Source organism: Nomascus leucogenys, chromosome 21 (genome assembly GCF_006542625.1).
Source record: "Nomascus leucogenys isolate Asia chromosome 21, Asia_NLE_v1, whole genome shotgun sequence".
Lineage (NCBI taxonomy): Eukaryota > Metazoa > Chordata > Mammalia > Primates > Hylobatidae > Nomascus > Nomascus leucogenys.
This window is the reverse complement of record NC_044401.1, coordinates 21385810-21410665: the sequence shown is the minus strand read 5'-3', so window position 1 is coordinate 21410665 and position 24856 is coordinate 21385810. Positions and strand designations below refer to the sequence as shown.

At 38.6% G+C, this 24856-nt stretch overlaps 2 protein-coding genes across 2 annotated transcripts in view; one reads left to right on the top strand and one right to left on the bottom strand.

Moving 5' to 3' along the window:
* Positions 1-24856, top strand: part of CMSS1 (cms1 ribosomal small subunit homolog) — a 372199-nt gene that overhangs the window by 29053 nt on the left and 318290 nt on the right. The window lies entirely within an intron of this gene.
* LOC115830392 (filamin A-interacting protein 1-like) overlaps positions 610-24856 on the bottom strand; it is a 31098-nt gene continuing 6851 nt past the window's right edge. The window contains exon 2 of the mRNA XM_030801922.1: positions 610-3744. Within this exon, the coding sequence (XP_030657782.1) occupies positions 951-3629 (2679 nt within the window). The 5' untranslated portion in view covers positions 3630-3744 and the 3' untranslated portion in view covers positions 610-950. The remainder of the gene's footprint in view (positions 3745-24856) is intronic.

Sequence of the window (24856 nt, the reverse complement as noted above, 5' to 3'; positions counted from 1 at the left end):
AACCCCATAGGAAAAAGAAACAAGAATGACTTTTTTTTTTTTTTTTTGCTTTGAAGTAGAGTGTTCAAGAGTTTATGTCACAGTGGCTGATTCCACTTTTGGTTGTAGACATATATGTCCTGTGAGAGTTTTGATCTCTGGTAGAAATACAGTCAACTCTTGATTGTCAACGTAACTGTATTTCCAAATGTACTTTCTCTGGCTTCCTATCACGTCAGAGCTTTTTAATTTTATCATCTGCTTCTATGTGCTCACGAAAACCAAAATTATTCGGTAGTATTTTATTTCATTATTATAAACATTTAAGTTCCTAATGTAGTCTAAGCACTGTGCTGGGCTCCAGAGATACTGAAATACATCCCAAGCATGAAGTTAGGTTTGCTTCTGAAAGATCTTACAGTTCACTTTGAAATCAAAGAGATGTAATTTTTATTTATTTGAACCACTTTTCTTTCCTCTAATATGTAATTAGAAGTTGACCATAAATGGGACATAGGTCCTGTTTGTTTTTAAGGAAGAATTAATAGAGACTGTAAGCAAAAGACAAAATTCTATTGTACATGCAGAAATATAACACAGAATGACCAAAAGAAAATTAGCAAGCAATGGTAAAAATAACAAATTATTTACTGTTTTATAATGTTAAAGTATTTCACCAAGTTGCAGTCAAATTAAAGTGAGTTATGGAAAATGAAATACATAAAGATGTATTTATACAAGTGCAGACTAAATATTTTCCATACAAGTATGTAAATGAAAAGATATACAGTAAGTGCACACTCGATATGACTATGCAGGCAACAGTTAGTTTCAGATACTCTTGTATAGTTCATGCACAAACCTTCCCAAAGTACGAGTTCAGTCAGTCTTGGGGGATATGGAGGGATGATTTAAAAAGGATTGAGTTCCTTGCAAAAATATCAGTATGGACTGGATGAGGGTGAGCGTGGTCAGTTATATATATTACTTACTGTAATTTGTGATTGTCGAGGAAGAGGTGTGGCTGTTGGTGTGATAGTAATACTGCTGGTGACTTTATTGGTTGTTTTGTTTAGTGCCCCATTAATTAAGCCTTGAGTTCGGTTATCCTGCAGTGGTGCTGAAGGGCTGGCAGGTCTCACAGGGCTGGCTACAGCTTGCATGTAAGGACTTCCTAAGTGAATGTGGATTTTATTATCCTCAGTAGTTATCACACTTGAGCTATTACTGTTTGAACGCTGAAACTGCCATGATGACTGCCGGTCCGGGGAGACTCTGAATATCGCATGCTTGGCACTGATTTCTATTGGTTCTGGGGAGCGTCCCTGCTCAGGAGAGCTAGCTGAACCAGTCACAGCCAAAACCTGAATAGGGGACATTGTCCTTTCTGGAGTTAGAGAACCACAAGACTCTGGGGTCTGTGCTCTGGCAAAGGTTGCCATGGTAATTGGGGACATGCCTTGTTCTAAATTCATGAGGTCTTCGGTAGAGGTTTTGGACTTTACTGGTGTTATGGAGGCATTTTGGAGGATGGTTATCCTTTGCCTTGGCGTGCCACAGTTCGGTATCACTGCAGTACTCGTGTAAGAGTGAGGACTCTCTGTGGTCGGACTTGTGATTTCAAGAGTGGCTGTGTTTTGTACATGGTCTGGAGTAACCTTTATATGAAGTGGCTGCCCAGGTGTGTGGCTTAAGACTAGATCTCCAGGTTGCACAAAGTTGGCATTGGGTTTAGTTTGTATTTTTCCATTCTGAGGATGGCCCTCCTTGGATTTCATCCAGGGAATCCATAGCTTTCTGTTAACAGGACATGGAGTAGACTGGCTGCATTTGAAGGACAGCACAGATCCCTCATCATTAGGGTCCTCGTCTTGATCCTCATTCTCCTCATATAACTGACCATTGATGACGGCACGTTCCAGAGGAATGAGGCTCTTGTAATCAGGTGGTTCATTGTCTACTGCTTCTGTCTGAACTTCTTTAGAAAATACTTGAGGATCGGAAATTCTTCCATTGAGACTAGGCCTGAGGCTCTTACTGAAATGCCGGTACCTCTCTAACTCCTTAGTGAGGTTTTCAATCTCTCTTCCTAAATCTCTGTTCCTGTTTTCTTGTTGATTTAGTTTTTTTTGCAGGACTGAGTGATCTCCCTGGAGGTGACATATTAGGTCTTCAGTTGCCATGTATTCATGAATTTTCTCTTTTAATGCATCTACTTCTCTTGAGAGGTGCCCTGACTTAGCTTCTTCTTCTTGAAGCCTTTTGAAAAGCCATTGTTCATGGCTGGTCTCTGTCTTTTCTGCTAACTTGTACTTAGCAAGCTCCATTTTAACATGTTCCAGCTCTTTAGATAAAAATTGAGCTTTGTCTCGTTCATTAGCGTACCTTCGTTCTAGAGTCTCATATTCATCTTCTGTTTTCATGAGGTCGTCCTCAATGGCTTTCATGTCCTTTAGCTTCAGTTTCAGTCTTTCCACTTCTTGAGAGAGCTCCTTAATCTTATTGTTTTCTTGGTGTAATGCTGTTGTGGATTTCCCAGAGTCTTGATTTAATTTGTTTTTTAGGAAATCTTTCTCAATTGCTTCCAAGGATTGAAGCCTATTTTTCAACATATTAACTCTTGACAGGAGATCATTTCCTTTCTCTTCTTCCGCTTTCAATTTGTTTTTTAAATCATCTCTCTCCTTGGTTACGCTGTACATCTTTTCTTCTACGTCGGTTTTGGACTTGAGTGCCCTTTTAGTTTCCTCAATTAACTTCTCAGTAACTGTTGTTACTTTATTTTGCTCCACTTGAAGCTGAGAAGAAGCAGCTTGTAATTTATCTTCAGTTTTCTTTAATTTTTCACTCATTGTTTTCCGTTCCTCTACAAACATCACAGTTAATGTTTTCAGTTTAGTTAAATCCTCTTTTAGAGTGAATTCTGTCTTTTCTAGCCGACTTTCAATGGCTTCTAGTTCTTTGATCCTTACTTTTAAACTCTCCAGTTCTTGAGACAACTGCTTTGTGGTCATCCTTTCTTTTTCTAAATTGCATTTCAGAGAGTAGCATTCTTGTTTGCTTTTGTTGAAAGCGTCTTCTAACTTTTCCAGAGCCATAATTCTTTTACTGAGTTTTTCAACCTCTAGTTTAAAGTCTTTACTCTGTAACGTCTCCCTTTCAAGCCTCTTATTGAGATCTCTGCACTGCTCCTCCATTTTTATGAGCTCTTCATCTTTCCCTTCCATATCTAGCACACGTTTCCTGAGCTCTTCCACTTCAGCCATGATACCAGCGTTTCCATATTCTCCCTTACTGATTTTTTCTTTTATATCTTGCAGCTCCTCTTCTGCTTTTCGTAAAGACCTGTTTGTCTCTTCTAACTCATCAATCTGCCGGCTGAGTGCTGCCAGCTTTTGTTGAAGCTGGCGATTTTGACTGTCCTCATTGGTGAGCTTCGCCATAATTGTGTCTTGGTCCTGGTGAAACTTTGTGGTCTGTGTTTGCAGTTCCTTCTCTAGTCTGGTTGCCTTCTGCTCTTCCTCCTGAACTCTGGCTTCAGCAAGGGCTAGTTTGGTATGTGTTTCTTTTGCATTTGTGGTCAGCTCTTGGATTTTCTGTCTTTGAAGGGTGAGCTGTGCCGCCAGCCTTTGTTGTTCATCCACCACCATCAAAGCAAAAGACTTCAGCTTGGTCAGCTCCTCTTTCAGGGTGGTGACCTTTTTCTCCTTTTCTTGCTCCTTCTCCTCCTGAGACTTGATTTCTTGATCAGTTAGCTTCTTTAATCTGAAAAATGTAAAGTGCATTTTATTTTGTGATTCATGCTTTACTAACTCATCGAATGTGCTTAAATATATATGTAATTTAGAAATTATGTAATTATATGAGTTGTGTCAGTTCATATACAATATGCAAAAGAGTGCCTGAATTTGATGACAGAGGAAAATCTTGATAAAGTTATCTTGCTTTTTTATTTGACTACCATTGCTCAGTAACAGCTGCATTTCACCAGGAGCCTTAGTAAAAGAGTAAGGGCAAGAATATTTAGTTTAAATTGCCTGGGTAACATATAATTAGTAGGCAGTCTGGCCTGAAGGCTGTGAAAATAGGCACAAGCTTGAGATGATGCAATTAGACCTGGCTTCAAGGCCGACCCTACTTTTACCAACGAATTGATCTGGGCAGTTATTTAACATCTCTGAGCCTCAATTTCCTCATATGAAAAATGGGGGCAATAATTTTATTTACGCCAGGGGCTTTTTATGAAAATTAAATGCAGTAATTCATCTAAGATTCTCATTGTCCTGGCACATGGTAAGCATTTGGTATTAGTTGTTGCTGCTGTCTTTTTTTTTTTTTTTTTTTTCTGAGACGGAGTCTTGCTCTATTGCCCAGGCTGGAGTGCAGTGGTGCAATCTCGGCTCACTACAAGCTCCGCCTCCCGGGTTCACGCCATTCTCCTGCCTCAGCCTCCCGAGTAGCTGGGACTACAGGCACCCGCCACTGCACCCAGCTAATTTTTTGTATTTTTAGAAGAGATGGTCTCGATCTCCTGACCTCGTGATCCACCCGCCTCGGCCCCCCAAAGTGCTGGGATTACAAGCGTGAGCCACCGCGCCTGGCCTTGCTGTCTTTATTAATATGGTTATTTATCAAATGGTTTGCTCGAACCAAAGTATGTGGTGCATTAATGTTTGATGTTCAACTCCTTGATTCTTAGTTAAGAAAAAATTTAGTCACATTGCTTAGAAGTTATACACTTCACTGATAGACCTCTGTGCCAATTAAAACTTGGTTTGCACTAGCACAACGTTATTCTAGGAACCACTTCACATATATCTTATCCTCATATTGGATAGCAATTAAATGAGGAGAATTGAGAGACATCTGTATGGGTTTGGTGTTTTCATAACATTTGAGAAGAGCATGCGGTTTGGTAGGAAAGTGCTTATTGATGAGAGTCTGATGCTAGACATGACGGAAGAGAAACTCTGTTATCAGGAACATAATAATTCCCTCTTAAATGACGACTACTATGACATGCTATTTTCTTTTATGTTTTAAATTTGTCAGCATAACAGGAGGGTATTTTACATGTAGTATAAACTATCTCTTCCACCTCAGTAGTGAGGTCAAAGTTTTAAATTTGTGGCACTCTCAAGTATACTGTGAATGGACTGATTATAGAGGATGTAATTACAGCTTTGTAGTACTGTTATACAGAAGCTAAAGTAGAATGGAATCCCTGAGGAATTGAACCAAAGGACTTGTCATGGATGAAGTTATAACTATTTACATTCTGATAGGTATAGAGAATTCATAATTAGGAATGAGTTAATTATCAAATCCATGTCTATCATCCTTATCACAGAACTTACTTTTTGAAAGTTGTGTAAGGATTTGAGAGAATGTTTTATTTATTTTATTTTTTGAAACGGAGTCTCACTTTGTCGCCAGGCTGGAGTGCAGTAGAGCGATCTCAGCTCACTGCAGCCTCTGACTCCCTGGTTCAAACAATTCTCCTGTCTCAGCCTCCCGAGTAGCTGGGATTATAGGCACGCACCACCATGCCCAGCTAATTTTTGTATTTTTAGTAGAGACAGGGTTTCACCGTGTTGGCCAGGATGGTCTCAACCTCCTGACCTCGTGATCCACCTGCCTCGGCCTCCCAAAGTGCTGGGATAACAGGTGTGAGCCACCGTGCCGGCCGAGAGAACATTTTAAAAGGAAACTAATTTAGGGTCATCGTCTTGGAAATTGAGTCCTTCTTTTTGAGATTCTAATCTGCTCTTTTCTGTAATTTTCTGTAATTACATTACATAGGAGGAACATGTTGAAAATAATCGTATAAGAATTCTGCATCTTTTTAGTGGGAATCCACTTTTAGTTTTTTCTGTTATGAGAACTTAACAGGAGGCTGGCCCCAAGCGCTGTGGCTTGTAAAATTCAGAAGATGCTAGGCAGGATGCTGGGGTGTGGTTGATGATGATCTCATCCAAGGTCTTGGCAAAAGGCTTGCCCATGGTTTCTGGCCATGCCCCATCCCTATTTGAGACACATGAGAGCCTGAAAAGATAAGCATAGCAGCTTCTTCTTGAATGGTCATGGGACTTCTCAACCCAGTGGCAGAGTCCATGGGTAAACTGCTTTGGTGGTGAAATAGTTAAAAAAAAACTTTGTCAAAGTGCTTCTTTCTCCTGCCTTAGCATTAGAATTCATTCGATTTAAGGGTTTTGACAATGCCTTGAGCATAATTACAGTGAAATATTTTTCCTCTCTATACCACAGTTCTTACAGTTTTATTAGAGAACAGTTTCACAAAAACTTTTAAATATTTATTTTCAACGTATTAAATTATAGCATGTGCTATTTCATTTTTATGAGAAGGGGGTGTGTTTTTTTAGGATATAAGGGAGGGAAGATTATTTTCAGTATAATTAAGAGTATTAAAAGGGAATGGTGATTAGTGAGTGCAGTGCAGTAACCTGCAAAAAAGGTTTAGAAAAAAATTCAGTTGCTTCCATTTTGTTCAGTGTTTTTGGAGCGGGCATAATGCATATTTTTCAGCCTGGGGCATGATGCATATTTTTCAGCATGATACAAACATAAGCATCTTTTTCATGGTTTTTGTAAATTGGTTGGCATCCCCATCTGTTCCCCAAGCTCTATCTGATTATTTGAATGCATTTGCTCTAAGCATTTCCTTACTACTTGTTTTCCAATAACCTGCTATTTCCTTGGGCCACTCTCATGAGCGCACCATAGGACAGTCAGCTGTCTAGTCTGCTAAAGCCTGTTGGGAAGGTAAACGAATTTATATGCAGAAAAAACTATACCCTTAGCCATCAACTTGGGAGCTCAGGACAAGGAACCAGTGAGAACTGAGAGCAGTAGGCCCTGATGGAATCTTTTCAGAGCCAGTTGCATGCGTGTGATTGTTACACATTGTGTGGTTGTACCTGTGTGTGAGAGAGGGAAAGAGAGCTGCTTATGCTTCTGAATTTGAAGGAATTAGCACTTCTGATAGTGATGAATGGTCCACCCTAAATCATTATTTCTTGCCTTGTATCCAGGAGCATTTGAAGGTTGAAGTTTGAGGCTAGTTTTTGGTCTTGAAGAAAGTATAGGGTGAGGAGGGTGTGGAGTTGAGCCTCCTAAGCCTGCCTCCTACTTTGAGTAGGAATGGACTTTAGACAACACAGTAACTTAATTTTCTGTCTCCATTATTTTTCTTTGCATATTAACAGGATTTAGCATTGATACTTGCATTATATGCTAATGCAGGTTATCATGAACTCTTGGTTTGCTAGCCAAAGCAGATCAATAATTTTGATTGCTTTTAACCAGGGTTTTTATGATCTCCAAAGTAGCATAGACCTTGAGGTGCAGAACTCTGCAGATCTAAAATTCATTCCCTAAGAGCTGTGTAGTCAAATTATGACTCCTTTTTCCATTAATAGTTCCAGTTTATGTGCCTTTATGCAGGGATAATCTATGCCAGGGTTTCTCCATCTTCAGCATTGTTGATACTTGGGGCCAGATAATTTGTTCATTGTGGAGATCATCTTGTGCACTACAAGATGTTTAGCAGCATCCCTTTGTTGTGAATTAAAAATGTTTCCAGACATTGCCAAATGTCTCCTGGGGGGCAGTCACCTCCAACTGAGAACTAGTGATCTATGCATGTGTATGTTTGTGGCATGTGTGTATGTCAGTCTGTCAGGAGAAGTTAGACTCCATCATTTTGCCTTACGCAGCTTTAATTAAACAGGTGCAACTGAGAGCTCCCACCTGAATTACATGTACACCTGGTGATTTTATCTTCCCTGCTAGTGGCCTATTCTTTACCAATGCCTCTCACAGTGTAAAGTGCATTTGAATCACATAGGAATCTTGTTAAACTGCAGACTCCAATTCAGTAGGTCTGGGGTGGGCCTCACAATTTGCATTATAACAAACTCCCAGATGATGTCAAGTCTGCTGGCCCTCAGACTGACTGTGGGTAACAAGGCTTTACCATTTACATGTCAGATGTTTCCTGGAAATGGGATACTGTTTGAATATTAACTCTGGTAATTGTTGTTCATTATCGATTTATACCCAATCTGCAGTACCACAGCCTGTATTCCTGACCTACATGACCACCCATTTTTTTCAAAGAAGGTATCAGGTGAGAGAATATGGCTAAATTAACTAAAATCTGTCCACATTTCTGGGGAACAAAATGACTCAAAATGCACACCATAGTTGGTGGGTCCGTAGCTACATTTTCATGCAAAAAGAGCGCTAAATGATTTTCGTTCCAATTTGTGGTTTTTCTCACACAGCACAAAGACTAAAATATATATATAATAGCTGCCATTCTTTACTTAGTGCCAGTGATGTGTTGCCAAGCACTGAGCTGAGTCTGTACATCTGTCAGTTCTAATTCTCATGATAAATTTACAGGGTTTAGGATTATCTCCATTTTATAGCTGTGAAAATTGAGGCTCAGAAAGGTCAAGAAGGAGCAAAGCCTGTGCGATTTCCCCACATTATATTGCAAAGAACAAAAACCATTGCATAAGGCTGGTCCACACACAAGGATTTTTATCAAGAACACTCTGAATGGAGAACTATTAACTTAAAAAATCTTACTTAACATTGCATTTGTATTCTTTTTAAAAAGTGTGTATCTCTCAGAGCAGGGGTTTTTAAATGTTTGTTCTTATATCTACCAAAAGAATGCTGAAAAACTAAGTACTCCTTTTCACATTTTTAACTGGCATCTAGATTTTTTCATTCAATGTTTAAATAGTTGTAAAAGGATATATTTTAACATTTGCCATCTAATGTAAAAGTCCTCATTAACAAATTGGACAGCCAAACCAGTCGTTCAGGAAAAGTCTGACTTCGTTTTTCAACCAAACAAAATGTGTAAATACATATCCCTCTGGTACCCATCTCATTTCTAAAAGATAAGGCATGAGGACTTGCCCTGCATTGTCCTCAGCTGAAGACACAAGGCACTGCTCCATCCATTGTTTGGTTCTGAACCTGTTGCTGCTGCTGCTCTTGCTGCTCTGCTCTGCTCTGTCCTCATAGGACTCTCAGGATTAAGGCTTTCTAAGTTGTACCTTTGTCTGATGCCCCAGAGGGGTTTCCAACCCAGGAAGATGCACTTGATAAGAGTTTGCTAAGAAATTTGTTTTGAAAGTGTTGTTGGAAAAGGAGAACTCATAGAACACAGAGAGTGTATGTATGAATAGTGGATGTAGACGTTGATCCCTTAAATCTCCCCATGCCTGTACCCATAGAAAGTCTTTATGTACCCTCAGGGGTACATGTACCCCAGTTTAAAGACTACTGTCTTGTAGTACTCATATTCATGTTCTAGTACTGACACCACAGCATTATAGGAACATTCATTGAATCCTGTCCAATAAAAATGGGTTGTGGAAGCTGGTTTTATGGACACAAAAGTGAGGTAATTAAATCCAAACTGGCTTAAAGCAGTATCTTATTACAGCTTTCCGTTAAGAGTTTCTATTATGGCTCAGAATTGTTATAACTTACTGTGGTTTATCACTATTGTTATGTGCAATACCAGTTCCTTGTTTTTTCAAAAACATCACATCTGTCATCTTCAGTATTCTTTGGTACTAACCATAATTCTGGTTCTTCATTACAAATGATACACTCAGAGGGTTTTTTCAGTTTTTATTTGCAGATACATATGTCAGCACAGATGTGTGCCTATATTTTATCTCCTCTGTAAGACACTGAGTATTAGTAATAATGCATCATATAGTACACTTATGAAACACATGGTATATCTAAATACTATAACACCAGTCATACCCATAATAACTTATAATTCTTACCGCTTTTGATTTTATCTTATTTTTTGTACATTACAGTCAACCCTACTAAAATACAGACTTCTTGAGAACAGGATGAGTATCAGTGTCTGATTCATTTGTGTGTCCTACAGTGTCTACCACAAAGCACTTATATGTAGAGGGAACCACATGAATGTTTTTTTGAATAAATGAAAGAATGAACAAATACTCCCTTTTGTGAAAAATACTGTAGCACTGTCCTGAGTAGTTTTATTCACTTTTTAAGAGGATGCTGTAATATTTACCATGTACATGTTTTTAGGCATTTAAGAAAATGAGGTATAAGTGGGTTTCCCATCAGTGTTCTCCAAGAACATTATTTTCTCTATTTCATAGCTACAGAGCCTCTAGAAAGAATCAAGACTGTTGGAACAGGTCCTTCTCTCCTTTCTTCAGATCCCTGCATTATAACTGTATGTGCTTGCTTGTTTGAGGAGAACAGGGTTAGGTGGTAAACATCCATATCCTAGCCCATCAGTCTCCTTTGGCTTTATCAACTCTGCTAACAAAGGAGTAACTATTTTATGTTTTCCTCAGAGTCCAGAGATCTACTGGACAAATATGTTTGTTTATTACATAAGCAACATTGTATCAACAGCAGTGACAGTGGAAAGGAAATATCTATAATCTGACCACCCTAAAACATCAATTATGTTTCTGTTTTCACAGATTGTTTTGCAGTTTTTCAGATGCTTGGTCCATAGAAATAAACTTAGGGTGATCATCAAGCAATAAAACGAATTCCACAAGCCATTAATGGTACTGTATTGTTTCTATTAGTTTCAGAAATCGGCCTGTAAATAGAGAATTAATTCAGAGTCAGCTTAGCTTCTCATCTGTCACTTTAAGGAAACCAATTTTTCACTATGTAAATCTTGAATTTAATGTTTCTATGTTATGAATATGGCAAGACTTTTGTTCATTTAATTTACAAACAACAAAGACAATCATTAGTACTAAGGCTATCCTGAGATGAACAGGGGATAGAGGATCCTGTTCTCAAAGTGTTTATAGGCTATTAGGAAAGAAAAAGGAGATAGTTCCAGCACAATTCAGTAAAGGCTCCAGAGCAGTAGTTCGCAACCTTTTAGGTCTCATGACCCCTTTACACTCAAAAAATTTTGAGGACCCTGAAGAGCTTTTGAGTGTATGGGCTGTATCTATCTCTTTACTGTATTAGAAATTCAAACTAAGATTTTAAAAATACTCATTAGTGCCAGGTGCGGTGGCTCACTCATGTAATCCCAGCACTTTGGGAGGCCGAGGCAGGCGGATCACGAGGTGAGGAGATCAAGACCATCTTGGCTAACATGGTGAAACCCCGTCTCCACTAAAAATACAAAAAAATTAGCTGGGCATGGTGGCATGTGCCTGTAGTCCCAGCTACTTGGGAGGCTGAGGCAGGAGAATCGCTTGAACCCGGGAGGCAGAGGTTGCAATGAGCTGAGATCACACCACTGCACTCCAGAGCGAGACTCTGTCTCAAAAATAAAATTTTAAAAAAATCATTTGTTAAAAATAATAAATAATCCAAAGCCTGGCAGAGACATAACCAAAAAAGAGAATTTCAGACCAATATCCTTGATGAACATTGATGCAAAAATCCTCAATAAAATACTGGCAAACCGAATCCAGCAGCACATCAAAAAGCTTATCCACCATGATCAAGTGGGCTTCATCCCTGGGATGCAAGGCTGGTTCAACATACGCAAATCAATAAATGTAATCCAGCATATAAACAGAACCAAAGACAAAAACCACATGATTATCTCAATAGATGCAGAAAAGGCCTTTGACAAAATTCAACAACCCTTCATGCTAAAAACTCTCAATAAATTAGGTATTGATGGGACGTATCTCAAAATAATAAGAGCTATCTACGACAAACCCACAGCCAATATCATACTGAATGGGCAAAAACTGGAAGCATTCCCTCTGAAAACTGGCACAAGACAGGGATGCCCTCTCTCACCGCTCCTATTCAACATAGTGCTGGAAGTTCTGGCCAGAGCAATCAGGCAGGAGAAGGAAATAAAGGGTATTCAATTAGGAAAAGAGGAAGTCAAATTGTCCTTGTTTGCAGATGACATGATTGTATATCTAGAAAACCCCATCATCTCAGCCCAAAATCTCCTTAAGCTGATTAGCAACTTCAGCAAGGTCTCAGGATACAAAATCAATGTACAAAAATCACAAGCATTCTTGTACACCAATAACAGACAAACAGAGCCAAATCATGAGTGAACTCCCATTCACAATTGCTTCAAAGAGAATAAAATACCTAGGAATCCAACTTACAAGGGATGTAAAGGACCTCTTCAAGGAGAACTACAAACCACTGCTCAATGAAATAAAAGAGGATACAAACAAATGGAAGAACATTCCATGCTCATGGGTAGGAAGAATCAATATCGTGAAAATGGCCATACTGCCCAAGGTGATTTATAGATTCAATGCCATCCCCATCAAGCTACCAATGACTTTCTTCACAGAATTGGAAAAAACTACTTTAAAGTTCATATGGAACCAAAAAAGAGCCCGCATTGCCAAGTCAATCCTAAGCCAAAAGAACAAAGCTGGAGGCATCACCCTACCTGACTTCAAACTATACTACAAGGCTACAGTAACCAAAACAGCATGGTACTGGTACCACAACAGAGACATAGATCAATGGAACAGAACAGAGCCCTCAGAAAGGATGCCGCATATCTACAACTATCTGATCTTTGACAAACCTGACAAAAACAAGAAATGGGGAAAGGATTCCCTATTTAATAAATGGTGCTGGGTGCTGGGAAAACTGGCTAGCCATATGTAGAAAGCTGAAACTGGATCCTTTCCTTACACCGTATACAAAAATTAATTCAAGATGGATTAAAGACTTAAATGTTAGACCTAAAACCATTAAAATCCTACAAGAAAACCCAGGCAATACCATTCAGGACATAGGCGTGGGCAAGGACTTCATGTCTAAAACACCAAAAGCAATGGCAACAAAAGCCAAAATTGACAAATGGGATCTCATTAAACTAAAGAGCTTCTGCACAGCAAAAGAAACTACCATCAGAGTGAACAGGCAACCTACAGAATGGGAGAAAATTTTTGCAACCTACTCATCTGACAAAGGGCTAATATCCAGAATCTACAATGAACTCAAACATATTTACAAGAAAAAAACAAACAACCCCATCAAAAAGTGGGCAAAGGACATGAACAGACACTTCTCAAAAGAAGACATTTATGCAGCCAAAAAACACATGAAGAAATGCTCATCATCACTGGCCATCAGAGAAATGCAAATCAAAACCACAGTGAGATACCATCTCACACCAGTTAGAATGGCAATCATTAAAAAATCAGGAAACAACAGGTGCTGGAGAGGATGTGGAGAAATAGGAACACTTTTACACTGTTGGTGGGAGTGTAAACTAGTTCAACCATTGTGGAAGTCAGTGTGGCGATTCCTCAGGGATCTAGAACTAGAAATACCATTTGACCCAGCCATCCCATTACTGGGTATATACCCAAAGGACTATAAATCATGCTGCTATAAAGACACATGCACACATATGTTTATTGCGGCACTATTCACAATAGCAAAGAGTTGGAACCAACCCAAATGTCCAACAACGATAGACTGGATTAAGAAAATGTGGCACATATACACCATGGAATACTATGCAGCCATAAAAAAGGAAGAGTTCATATCCTTTGTAGGGACATGGATGAAACTGGAAAACATCATTCTCAGTAAACTATCGCAAGGACAAAAAACCAAACACCGCATGTTCTCACTCATAGGTGGGAATTGAACAATGAGAACTCATGGACACAGGAAGGGGAACATCACACTCCGGGGACTGTTGTGGGGTTGGGGGAGGGGGGAGGGACAGCATTAGGAGATATACCTAATGCTAAATGACGAGTTAATGGGTACAGGAAATCAACATGGCACATGGATACATATGTAACAAACCTGCACATTGTGCACATGTACCCTAAAACCTAAAATATAATAAAAAAAAATAATAATAATAAATAATCCATCATCTGTTAAATAACATTTTCATGAAAAAATACTTTTACAAACAAAATTATTTAGTGAGAAGAGTTGCATTGTTTTATATTTCTGCAACTAATGTCTGGCTTAATTGAAGACAGCTGTATCCTCAGATCTGTTTCACACATTTCATTAGCTGTCAGAGAAATCATCACACGTCATGGAGCCTCTGGAAAACTCCATATACACTTCTGAGAGAACGAGAGAGAAAAAGATTGTGTTATTATGAAGATATCTTTTTCACTCTCAAAGGGGGCCACACTTTAAGAACCATTACTCCAGAAGATAGACAGTTGAAACATCAGTGGCAAATTTGTCTTTCTCTGGAAAAGCGTCTGGTTTGGGCTGTCACCTCGTGCTTCTTCTGTAGCCTTTTGCTTCATCCTGATGAAGTCCCCAAATTCACTGGCTTAGTCACTGGTTTGATGTTTCCATCATTAATAAAGCCAGTCACTTGCTAACCGTCAAACATAGATGGGAGATTCTCTGCCTTCAAATGTTCTCTCCCAGTCCATAGAAAAGTCCTAAATGACAAAACTGTTTTCATAAGACATTGTGTTTTGTTTGAAACTCCAATTTGAAATAAGAGTATGGAAACCACTAAGTTGCCTGGTTTTCATAAATGGGTCCATCCATAGTGCTATGCAGTTTAGCTGACATTTAATTTATTTCATACCTTGATGAGACAAATACAGTGACAGCTACTACGTGCAAGGCATTCTACTTGCTATTTGTCAGTTCTTTTTTCCCCCAAACCTGCCTGTATTCTTGCACAGATCAATCTGATCATAACTTACAGCATTCTCCCAGTAACAACCAAACAGTGTGATGATACCAAAGCTTGTTTGGTCTTAAGATGTTTGAAACAGTATAACAGTCACCCCAGTCCTAAGTATGTAACTTCATTTTGATGGGCTTAAATTCCTGTATTTGTTCTCGTTATTCCAGAGCTAGTTTAATATATTACTTTTTCTTCCTGATTTAATATGTTGATTACTAAGCAGAAAACTGCATACATCACACTCCTTTATTTATTTTTATATCTGCTCTCACAGCTAGACTTTGATAGCCTGATTATGATTATATCCCATTTTATCTTTTAGCAGTTCTTGTCTAATACATAATTTTAACTGTGTTGCGTTGATAGTAGCCTTGTTCATGGTCAAATAACCATGGATTTCTAGCAGTTTGCAGAGTAATTACATGGAATTTATTGGAAAGCTTCTTTATTTGAGATAGATTTTGGTAATCAGGCCTATAATTTATGTTTCCTTGCTTTCCTCCCTGCTTTTTCTATGGGACTTTTCACTGTTTAGTCTAAATTTTAAGAGCACTCATAAAAATAGCTATGACCGGTCTTTTTTATTCTGTGTATGCTGCTTCCTTTTATTTCTCTCACAAGTCAAAGGTTTTCTAAAAATTACAGCTACAGCATACCATAGCCATAATGTAATGTACAATTCATTTGACTTGGTCAGCAAGATCAGTAGAACAGTAACACTTTTTTTGGCATCTGCTAGTTGAATATGAGTGTACATCTGTGTCTGCTTTATGTCCTTGTTACTGAAGATCCTGTCATCATCATTGAGATCCTTTAGAGACACCATAAATGGGTCCAGACCCAGCAATTTGGGTTAATACTATTTTCCTTCATTGTGAAATAAGAATTAGGGCAGGAAGTTATGAAAGAGGCTTTAGCTTGGTGTCAGAGGACTATATGGTAAAAATGGTATACTGTTAGTCATTACTCTTCATCACCTGAACGATTAATCTTACTAGGCTCCCCAGAGGTCAGGAGAAGTGAAATAAGATGCAAATAGTCAAATGACCCATTAATTATAGGAGCTTGGGAGCTTTTAGCAGAGAATCAGGATTCTAAAAAGAGGTACTGAAATCCTCAAATTGAGCACAAGGACTGGAATTGGGGCAAATCTCACTCTTTTAAGAGCAGACAAAGGGGCAAAGTAACTGAGAAAAAGGGTCTCTGAAAGGTGAGGTTCCAGAACCAGTAAAAGGCCAGTCTGAGGGTCCACAGGCACAGAACTTGGGTAGTTAGGCAGCTACAAGGAGAATATTTTCATCTTGAGAACAAAGGAGGTGCCCATGATTCTGGGCTAGAAAAGACATTGTCCATGCCACTATGAAAGGGCCAGGTAGAGACTTGAAAAAGATGCTCAGGCTAGGCCTGGAAGAAGAAACTGGAACTGACGGGAGTGACAACAAGTACAGCACATGTAAATCTGTACCAGAATAATTACCGCCTAAATAATGGGTTTTGACTTCTGCAATACTGTATTGTTAGGGAGCTTTCTACTAAGAACCTTTGGACAATGGATGTTCATTTAATACCATGAATATTGTGCCTCTCCTATCACTCTTTTAATTTTTCTTATTAAAAATACCTACTCAAATGAATTTTTCTTTATGCCATTTACTCAGATGACATCTATCAAGAAGGAACTTTTAAAAAGTTAATTACTGTGAATACACTGCTGTGCTAGAGAGTCTACTCATTTTTCTCACTTTTCTTTTTGTTTTCCTCCCCAACCCCCTGCTCCCACCACCACTCTGAATTGGGGTTCTTGATTATTTAGAAAAGATTCCTTAAATCAAAGTTTTCTCTTTTCTATACTTTCCATTTTGATTGTTAATACACCCCCACCCTCCCAAAAAATATTACCTGTCTTCCAACAGATTAAGACTTTAGGTCTTTGTCAGACTAACAGTTTCAGGTAGATGTCCCCTTAATCCTCCAAAGCCTACCTGGGCCTTCCACAGCCATGATGCCTTCCCCTGGCTGCCCTGTCCCTGTAGGGAGAAGTATTCAAAAAGCCACTCAGCATATGCTGCCTTGTATTATCACAGATGTGTGTGTATTCCTGAAAGTGCCTCCTGGTTCATGGCATACAGAGCTGCCTTTACACGTAGCATTGTGATGGTGCTCGTCCTGGGCTTGTCCTCAGGTTCCTAATGCTTTCATTGTTTATCATTGTCTCCATTCCTTCTTCCCACTCTCTGCAGTTGATTCTGTACTCTCTATGATCTGCATTTTTCTGTATCTTGTCTGTTTGCCCAAGGTAGCCTTCTTTAAGACAAGGGTAATGTCTTCACTACTGCCTGTTCCCTATTACCCCCAGCAAGAGATTGCAGTAAACAGTGCAGGTGGCAGAGGCCAAGTGGAATGACTGACAGCATGTACACTCTCCAGTACCAAAGCACCAATAGGAACGAGACAGTGGAAAACTATGAGAGGTAGGGCAGTGCAGAGGGAGAAATTCAGACTCTGGAGTTCAGTTTTTGCAGTTGAATCCTGGCTTTCCAACTTCTGTCTAGTGTGACTTGAGCAAGCAATTTAACCTCCCTACAAGTCTCATTTTCTTCATCTGTAGAATGGGGATAATATTAGAGCCTCCCTCACAATAGGGTTGTTCTGAGGATTAATAACAAACAATCCATACAAAAAGTCCTTATCATACTGCCTGGCACAATACATGTCAGTTCTCATTAGAAGTAGGATGGTGAGTACTAAAAGAGTAGGTTTTAGATGTTCTCACCACAAAAAAATGATAAGTATGTAAGGTAACAGATATGCTAATTAGCTTGATTTAGCCATTCCACAATATCTAGATATATAAAAACATCATGTTATAGGCCTTAAATATAGTTTTAATTTTCATTTAAAAAATCAAATAAAATAATTGAAAATAAAAGTGCTACTTGCTTGCCATACTGGAAAAAAAAAAAAAGTAAGACAGTGAGACAACACAGATGAGCACATCAGTCACAATGAGCTGGCCTAAAGTAGGGGTCAGCTGGGGGAAGAATAGCACAAATCACATTGGAATGAAAGATATGACTACATAATGTTTATTACGATCTATTTTAAGGCTTTTCATGGATCTTTTCAGCTATGCACATGGTTAATCATAATGATTGTCATTTTAGGTCAGAGTTTCTCAGCCTTAGCATTGTTGACATTTTGGTTAATTCTTTGTTGTAGGGGCTGTCCTGTACACTGTAGGATGTTTAGCAGCATCCCTGATCTCTACCTACTAAATACCAGGAATAACACAGTACCTCCAGCTCAGTTGTGACAACTACTGAATGTCTCCAGACACTGCAGAGAAATTAAGTCTAGTTGAGAAGTCACTATTTTAGGGCATAATTTTTGGGTAGACTGTTAGATTCTTTGTATTCGTTGTCTCTGGCCTGTATAACTCTTCTTAATTATCTGCTACTCAAATGTATTTGGGATCAGCCACTGTCTTCCATTTCTCTTTTGCTCACAGATCTACTCCACAGCTCTTCTCCCTTCCTGGAAGAGAATGATGCTGTGAATGTCCAATATCCAATGAAATGCCAGCATATCAAAATGGATGCTAATAGCTGACCTCACTGATGCTCTGCTCATCTTACTCCTGCTCTTCATATTTTGGATGTGAATGTGTACTTTGTCTGCTGGGTTTAGATACTCATAGACTTGGTCTACTTAGGCAGCAGTCCCCAACCTTTTGGCACCAGAGACCAGTTTTGTCAAAGACAGTTTTTCCATGGATGTGGGAGAGGGTGGTGCTGGTGGATGGTTTTGGGATGAAACTGTCCCACTCAGATCATCAGGCATTAGATTCTCATAAGGAGCATGCAACCTAGATCCCTCACCTGCGCAGTTCACAATAGGGTTCACACTCCTATGAGAACCTAATGCTGCTGCTGATCTAACAGGAGGCAGAGTTCAGGCAGTAATGCTGCCTCATCCCGCTGCTCACCTCCTGCTATGTGACCCAGTAATAGGCCTCAGACTGGTACTGGTCTTCGGCCCTGGGGTTGGGGACTCCTGTACTTGGGGACTCAAAGTCTGGGTGGGTTGACTGGGTTAGTACACTGTATATACTATTCCTGGGCTTGGTTTCCATAGTCAGAAATGCCAGGAAGACTATTAAGGATATTTTATAATTTTTTTTGAGCTCTTCAGAAGAAAATACAAAGCAGCAGATTGAAAGATACCCTACTTGTCTGAGAAATAGGCCATTTGTGGTTTCCATATTGTTGGATAATTAATTTTTCAGTCTATTTTGTGTACTTTTAACTCTAAATTTCGATTATGGATCTTTAGATTAAATTAGTATTCCTAAATATTTGACACATATTTCAAAATGTGTTTATTTAAAGGTATACTAGGAACAGTCTTCCTCTTACCACATCGTTCATCTCCCCAACTGTAACCACTGATACTAGTTTCTCTTATGTACTTGTAGAGTTTCTTTATGAGTAAATAAGCAAATATAAATAAAGATTCTTATGCTCTCCCCTTTTTACACAAAAGTAGCTTACAAACACTGTTCCTCAGCATCTTGTTTTTTGCAGCCAAACATTTCTTGGAGATCTTTCCATTGGATCAGTGTTCTTAAGCAGGGGCAGGAAAAGGGAATAAAAATAAACATGATTGCTAAATACATCTTTACAGCATCATGCTAAAGAAATTAAACTTTGTAGGATCTATTTTTAATGGAATTAATATGTAGGAGGTATGGGAGACATATACTTTTGCTGTTTTGAAATTATTAAGATAGATTGTAACAGTAAGATTATTTGACTTATAACAACACCTTGAGTGTTGTATATCTGTCTTTATAATGTCTGTGTATATATCACATGCATTTATTTTCTTAGTTGAAAAACTGAGGCCCAGGCAGATTAAATACCATGCAAGGCTATCATTATGGTGGCCCTGGAACTGGAACTAGAGTGTGAGACTTGGCTTATAAAGAGAAGGAAACAAGCATATTGAAGGTCTACTCTGTGCCACTAGATCTCACTTAATACTTATAGCAACTTTATGAGCTAAGTATTATTATTCTCATTTTGCTGATGGAGGAGAAACCAAAAAACTAAAATTTAGAGAGGTTAAATAATTTTCCAAACAGTACAGGTAACAGACCAGAATAAAAATTCACTGGCTGCAAAGTCTGTGTTCTTTCTACCTAACAACCAGGCTACATGCTAGAAACCCCAGACAAAAAATGTTGACCTCAGAAGCATTTCCTCTTATCCTATACCATGTTTTTGCTGTTCATTTGTTCATTCCCATGCTTTCTGCTCCACCCATTTGGCTCCCTGACCCCTTCTACTGTTCTCCTCTTTGCTCACTCTGCTCCTCTGCCCACTCACCAGCTTCTTTGCTGTTCCTCAAACAGAACACGGCATGGTGTGCTTTTGTGCTCGCTGTCTCCCCAGGAACCGCTGGATTCCCCCTTACCTCATTAGTACCATCTGGCATACTATATTTTATGTATTTATTGATTACTGACTGTCTCTCCTACTAGAATGTAAACTTCATGCAGGTAATGGTGTGTGTGTATGTGCACACACATGCATCTAATTCAATGATTAGTCAATCATTGGTCTGTTTTATTCAATATTGTATTTCTGGTAGGGAACAGCACCTGGTACTTAATTGGTATTCAATAAATATTTGAACAAATACTTCTTCTATTTTTGAAATAGGTACCATATTTGAAAGCATGGGTATAACTAAGCAATAGACATATAGTAGGCCCTCCTCTCTATAGTCTAGGAATAACAGCTGGTTGAACAATTTTCATATGCCGTGTGTACCATGTTAGTCCTGGAAACAGTCATAGGAGGCAGGTATTACTGTCTTCTTATTTTACAAATAAGAACTGAGGCTCAAAAAAGTTAATTTGCCACAGGTCCTGGTGAGTAATTGGCAGAGCCAGAATGCCAGTGTAGTTTCTACTCCAAATCCTGTTTCTCACCCCATTACATACATCCACACTTCCTATCTCATATATTATATCTCATGAGCCATCCTCTCCAGTGAATTTGTGTGCTGTAATATTCTGTCTGTCAAAGATCCCAAATCACCACCACTAGCAATTCAGTGTTGTGTCACAGTATTTCCTATAGGTTCATGGCTACTTTGAGCCTTGATCTTGAGACATTAGCAAATATTCTCTTAGTCATTATAATAATATAGCAAGTTTCGTCATTTGGCATAAATTCATAATTATTTTTGGATGGTTTAAAAAATTGTGACTTTGCCAGTAATAACATCTCATGTTCCCCAGAGGTGGTGGGTTTGTCATAAATACCATTTCCATAGAACATTTCAAGGAACCTAAAGTTCTTGGAAAATATTTTTAACAGGCAGCCATTTCTCTGACAGACTTCAAGGGCATAATACTATATATATATCCTTAGAAATATGTGTGTATGTATTTTATTAAGAATATTTATATATTTTTTTATTGCTCACAATCCATTTATGCTTCAATGATCCTTTTGTATTTCAGCAGATTAAAGAATCCAGGAATAGTTCTTTAGAAAATCATTCCAATGTAGCTGTTAAATTTTGTTTTTAACCTCCATTAGTCCCTTTTTTCTCTTCCTAGGTCACAGGTTATTTTCATTCAGATATTGCACATGGGTATTTTGGAAGATTTAGTATGATTCCTTCTCTTAACCCCTACTCTTTGTTGGGCTGCTTTTCTTTCCTTTATTCTCTCCTTTGTAAAAAGCATGTATCCTTTTCCAGAACTTATTCTGAGCAAAAAGTTAAAACTTTTTTAAGCTTCTGTTTTTTTGTTTTTTTTTTTTAAAGGCTTTCCTTTTTTATGTGGCTTTCTTACCTTAATTGTTGTTCAGTTCACCATATTTAATAAAAAGCCAAAGCAGGAGCCAGTCACATACCAGAATGGATAAGTTCACTGGTTTTCACCTCCTTGTAGTCTGGCTGCCTACACAGAGGCAGTGGCTAAAGTGGTATGCTTGGGAAACCAAACGTTTCCTAACTTGTTAGTGGGAAATTCAAACTTCAGAAATTTAGAAACCACAACAACAGATGCCTATGTTTTACTGTGACTACTGAAGTCACACAGTTTGCCATAGAAACAGGATAGATAGCAGCCTGAAGAGTATAAAATGTGAAACATTTTGATCCTTAGAGGACTTTTTTGGGTCCTCCATTTTAACTGTCATAAATCAGTAAATAAGGAGCACGGAAAATAGGGAAATTTAATACATTTAAGAGTACTTAGAGGTTCAGGCAGTTAGAGGATAAGGGTTAATGTGTGGCTTGGCTTCCTGCTGAGTAAACAATTAGATCATGAGCCACAGTGAGCATCCTACTTCTACCTTTACCCACCCTTCCTAGTTCCTGAGGATGATTGGTTTATATCTCTTCCATGATTTTTGGAAAGTGAGAGTTTGGGCCATATGCTATCTGTAATTACAGACAGGTGGAAAAGTTTTATTCTGTAATCTGCTGGAACATGAATGACCATTTTTCTTGTGGTCTGTGTTTTGCTGGTCCTCTTGCATGCTTTGTACAAATTAAAATTATTTTGGTTTTCTGAGACTTGTTTAATTTTCCCTTGACTGTAAGTCCAGAGCATTTGGGTTGTGTTTTCCTTTTCAGCAACTTCTGAATACTGAGAAGAGAGAAAATGCATAAACAGTCTGATCATACTTCCTTTCCTGTAAGTTGGGTTCTTTTAAGATGAACATGTTCTAGAGGATATTAAGCTTGCATAGCAAGGAGTAATTCCATCAAAATATGACAGTGGTCAACAGCGTATCTGCTAGAGGTGAGAGCAGTGACTATACCCCACTTCTCTTGGCCCTGGGTCTGCTGCTTATACTGCCCCTGAGCAGGAGTTTCACCCATTTAGTTTATCTATGTGAGAAATGTTCTGTTTGTGGCAGTTAAAGAAATGGCTATAGTATACTTCATGTATGTGCTATTTAAATACCATCCATTTTTGCCCTGACCATATCTTACCTTGTGATTTGAATTTTAAGAGAAGGCAAACTATCTCAGGTTTCACTAGCTGAAAAAAGGGTTTTTGAAAAAAGCTCTGGCTTCACTATTCATCACTTTTTAAAGTTTACTAATTCACAGCTAAAAACAAAGAAAGCAGAACCCTAGGTATTAAACAATTGAAAAGCCACATATCTGATGGACAGGAAATCTTGGACCAAAATCTGCTGGTGACGTAACTATCTGACCTTACCTCATCTGCTTGTCACCTTAGCTGCAACATGGGAAGAGCAGTGCAATTTTGTGTTTAAGGTCTACAAAGCCTTTGGCAATCTTCAAATCTCAGTTCCACAAAATAAATACTCCCAACAACCTTTAGAGTCCTTTCCTCCCTTCTTTCCTATATAACACTGTATACAAATTCACATGTCAAGAAATTTTATGGCTCATCAAGTCTCAGTGGTTCAAAAGAATGGAAAACCGTAATTGGAATTCCATGGGATTCAGATTTATTTGAGTCTGTTGTAGTTCACAAGTTGTAAGTATGCTGTAAAAGCAAATAAGTACTTAAAATGTTATACTAAATTCAAAGTACAATTAAACTGAAAAATTAACACCTAGGCAAAAAGTATTTAGACTGTTAATTTCAAAAGAGACTATTGTTTGTGGCTAGGATCTGATATAAGCCATTTAGCCCAAGTTGTAAAGATTTGCCTTACAGATTTGTTTTTTGTGGGTGCATGGTAAAACAGGGAGATTCCAAACTAGCTTTTAAGCCTTATTGCAGTCACCAGCTCTCTTTGGTCCTTTACCTGCTTAGGAAGTTGTTTCTTACTTCAGATGAGTAAGACATTCTTAGGAAAGTTCTTGTGGGTTTCTCATAGGAGGGACTGCCTTGTAGCAAGGAAATCAAGGTAAAGGGTAACCTTTCTTTACAGAGTGGCTAAGGTTAGGCACGCTAGAGACAGATCTTCAACAAGCTTAATCCTTTACTCCACTTCACAGCTGGGTGTCTGAGAACAGGAATTCTTCATGACTGCATCCTACAAAGGACCTCCTCTTTGGCCTGAGACAGCCCCCTATATGTCAGCCCGGCAGCACCAGATGATGAAGGAGCATCATGCCTATGGATAGACTAGCATAACCAGAAGAGTAACAGTATCTGCTATGGGTCTGGCACTGTGCCAACTGCTTCATCACATTTGAAGCTTAAGCTTCAGGTTAAGAAGGGATGTTACCTTAAGCTGCCTTCCTTTCTGCATAAGTCCAGGTTGTTCTGAAGGCCAAATAATGGGTTTTTTAACTTACAGTTTGGGTGTTCTGATCTTGGCACAAGCCTTATTTGTCTTTTAACCTCAGGTTCTCCTTTCATAGTAGACTTCTGAAGAATAAGTCTGCCATCTTTTTTGGAATGCTGCCTTCAGTCATCTCCATTTACATTTCAGTTCCCATCTTTTCCATGAATGTTTCTTAACTTGTCTAACCCTGGCTGATTTTCCTTTTCTAAGTCCCCACAGCCCTTACAGCTTTATTACCTAAATATTCTATATTATTTTGTACTACCTTCTAATTTGTTTTAGTATATTACTTTTGCCATTAAGCCAACTGTAAGCTCCTTAAAGGAATGATACCTCTGTATCCCTCATATGAGTTGAACTCTGTACATACTTGACCAAATGATTGAGAGGTAAAAAGAACCACTTCCTAGGGGAGTATAACCATTCCTTGGGCTGAGTGGTAAAGTTCTCAGAATTACTTGTTATTAGAATGGAAGAAGGACAAGTAGAGTTTTGTTCCTCTTGTTATTGTCACTTCTGGAAGGAGAACCATTTAGTGAAGAGAAGAATTCACTTGGAGACAAATTTAATTAAAGTCCAGATGGGGGAAATTGGCCAGAGAATCTTAACTTTGCCTGTGATTCTTTGCATCTGTGTTCAGCCTAATGAATTTTATTGAACTGTAAAAAGAATTTTATGGGGCAGAATTTGGGGGGAGATTAGTGGAGCCCCAAATCACTTAACAAAGTTACTCTCACTTTTATTTGAAAGCCTCAAGAATAATATGCGACTTCAAACATAATGTATTTTAATAATATGAGTGTTTGAAAAGTAGATAATCTTCCTTTTAGCAGCAGTGGATTCATTTTCACAAAATTCCACAGAGTAATTCACTTCTTCT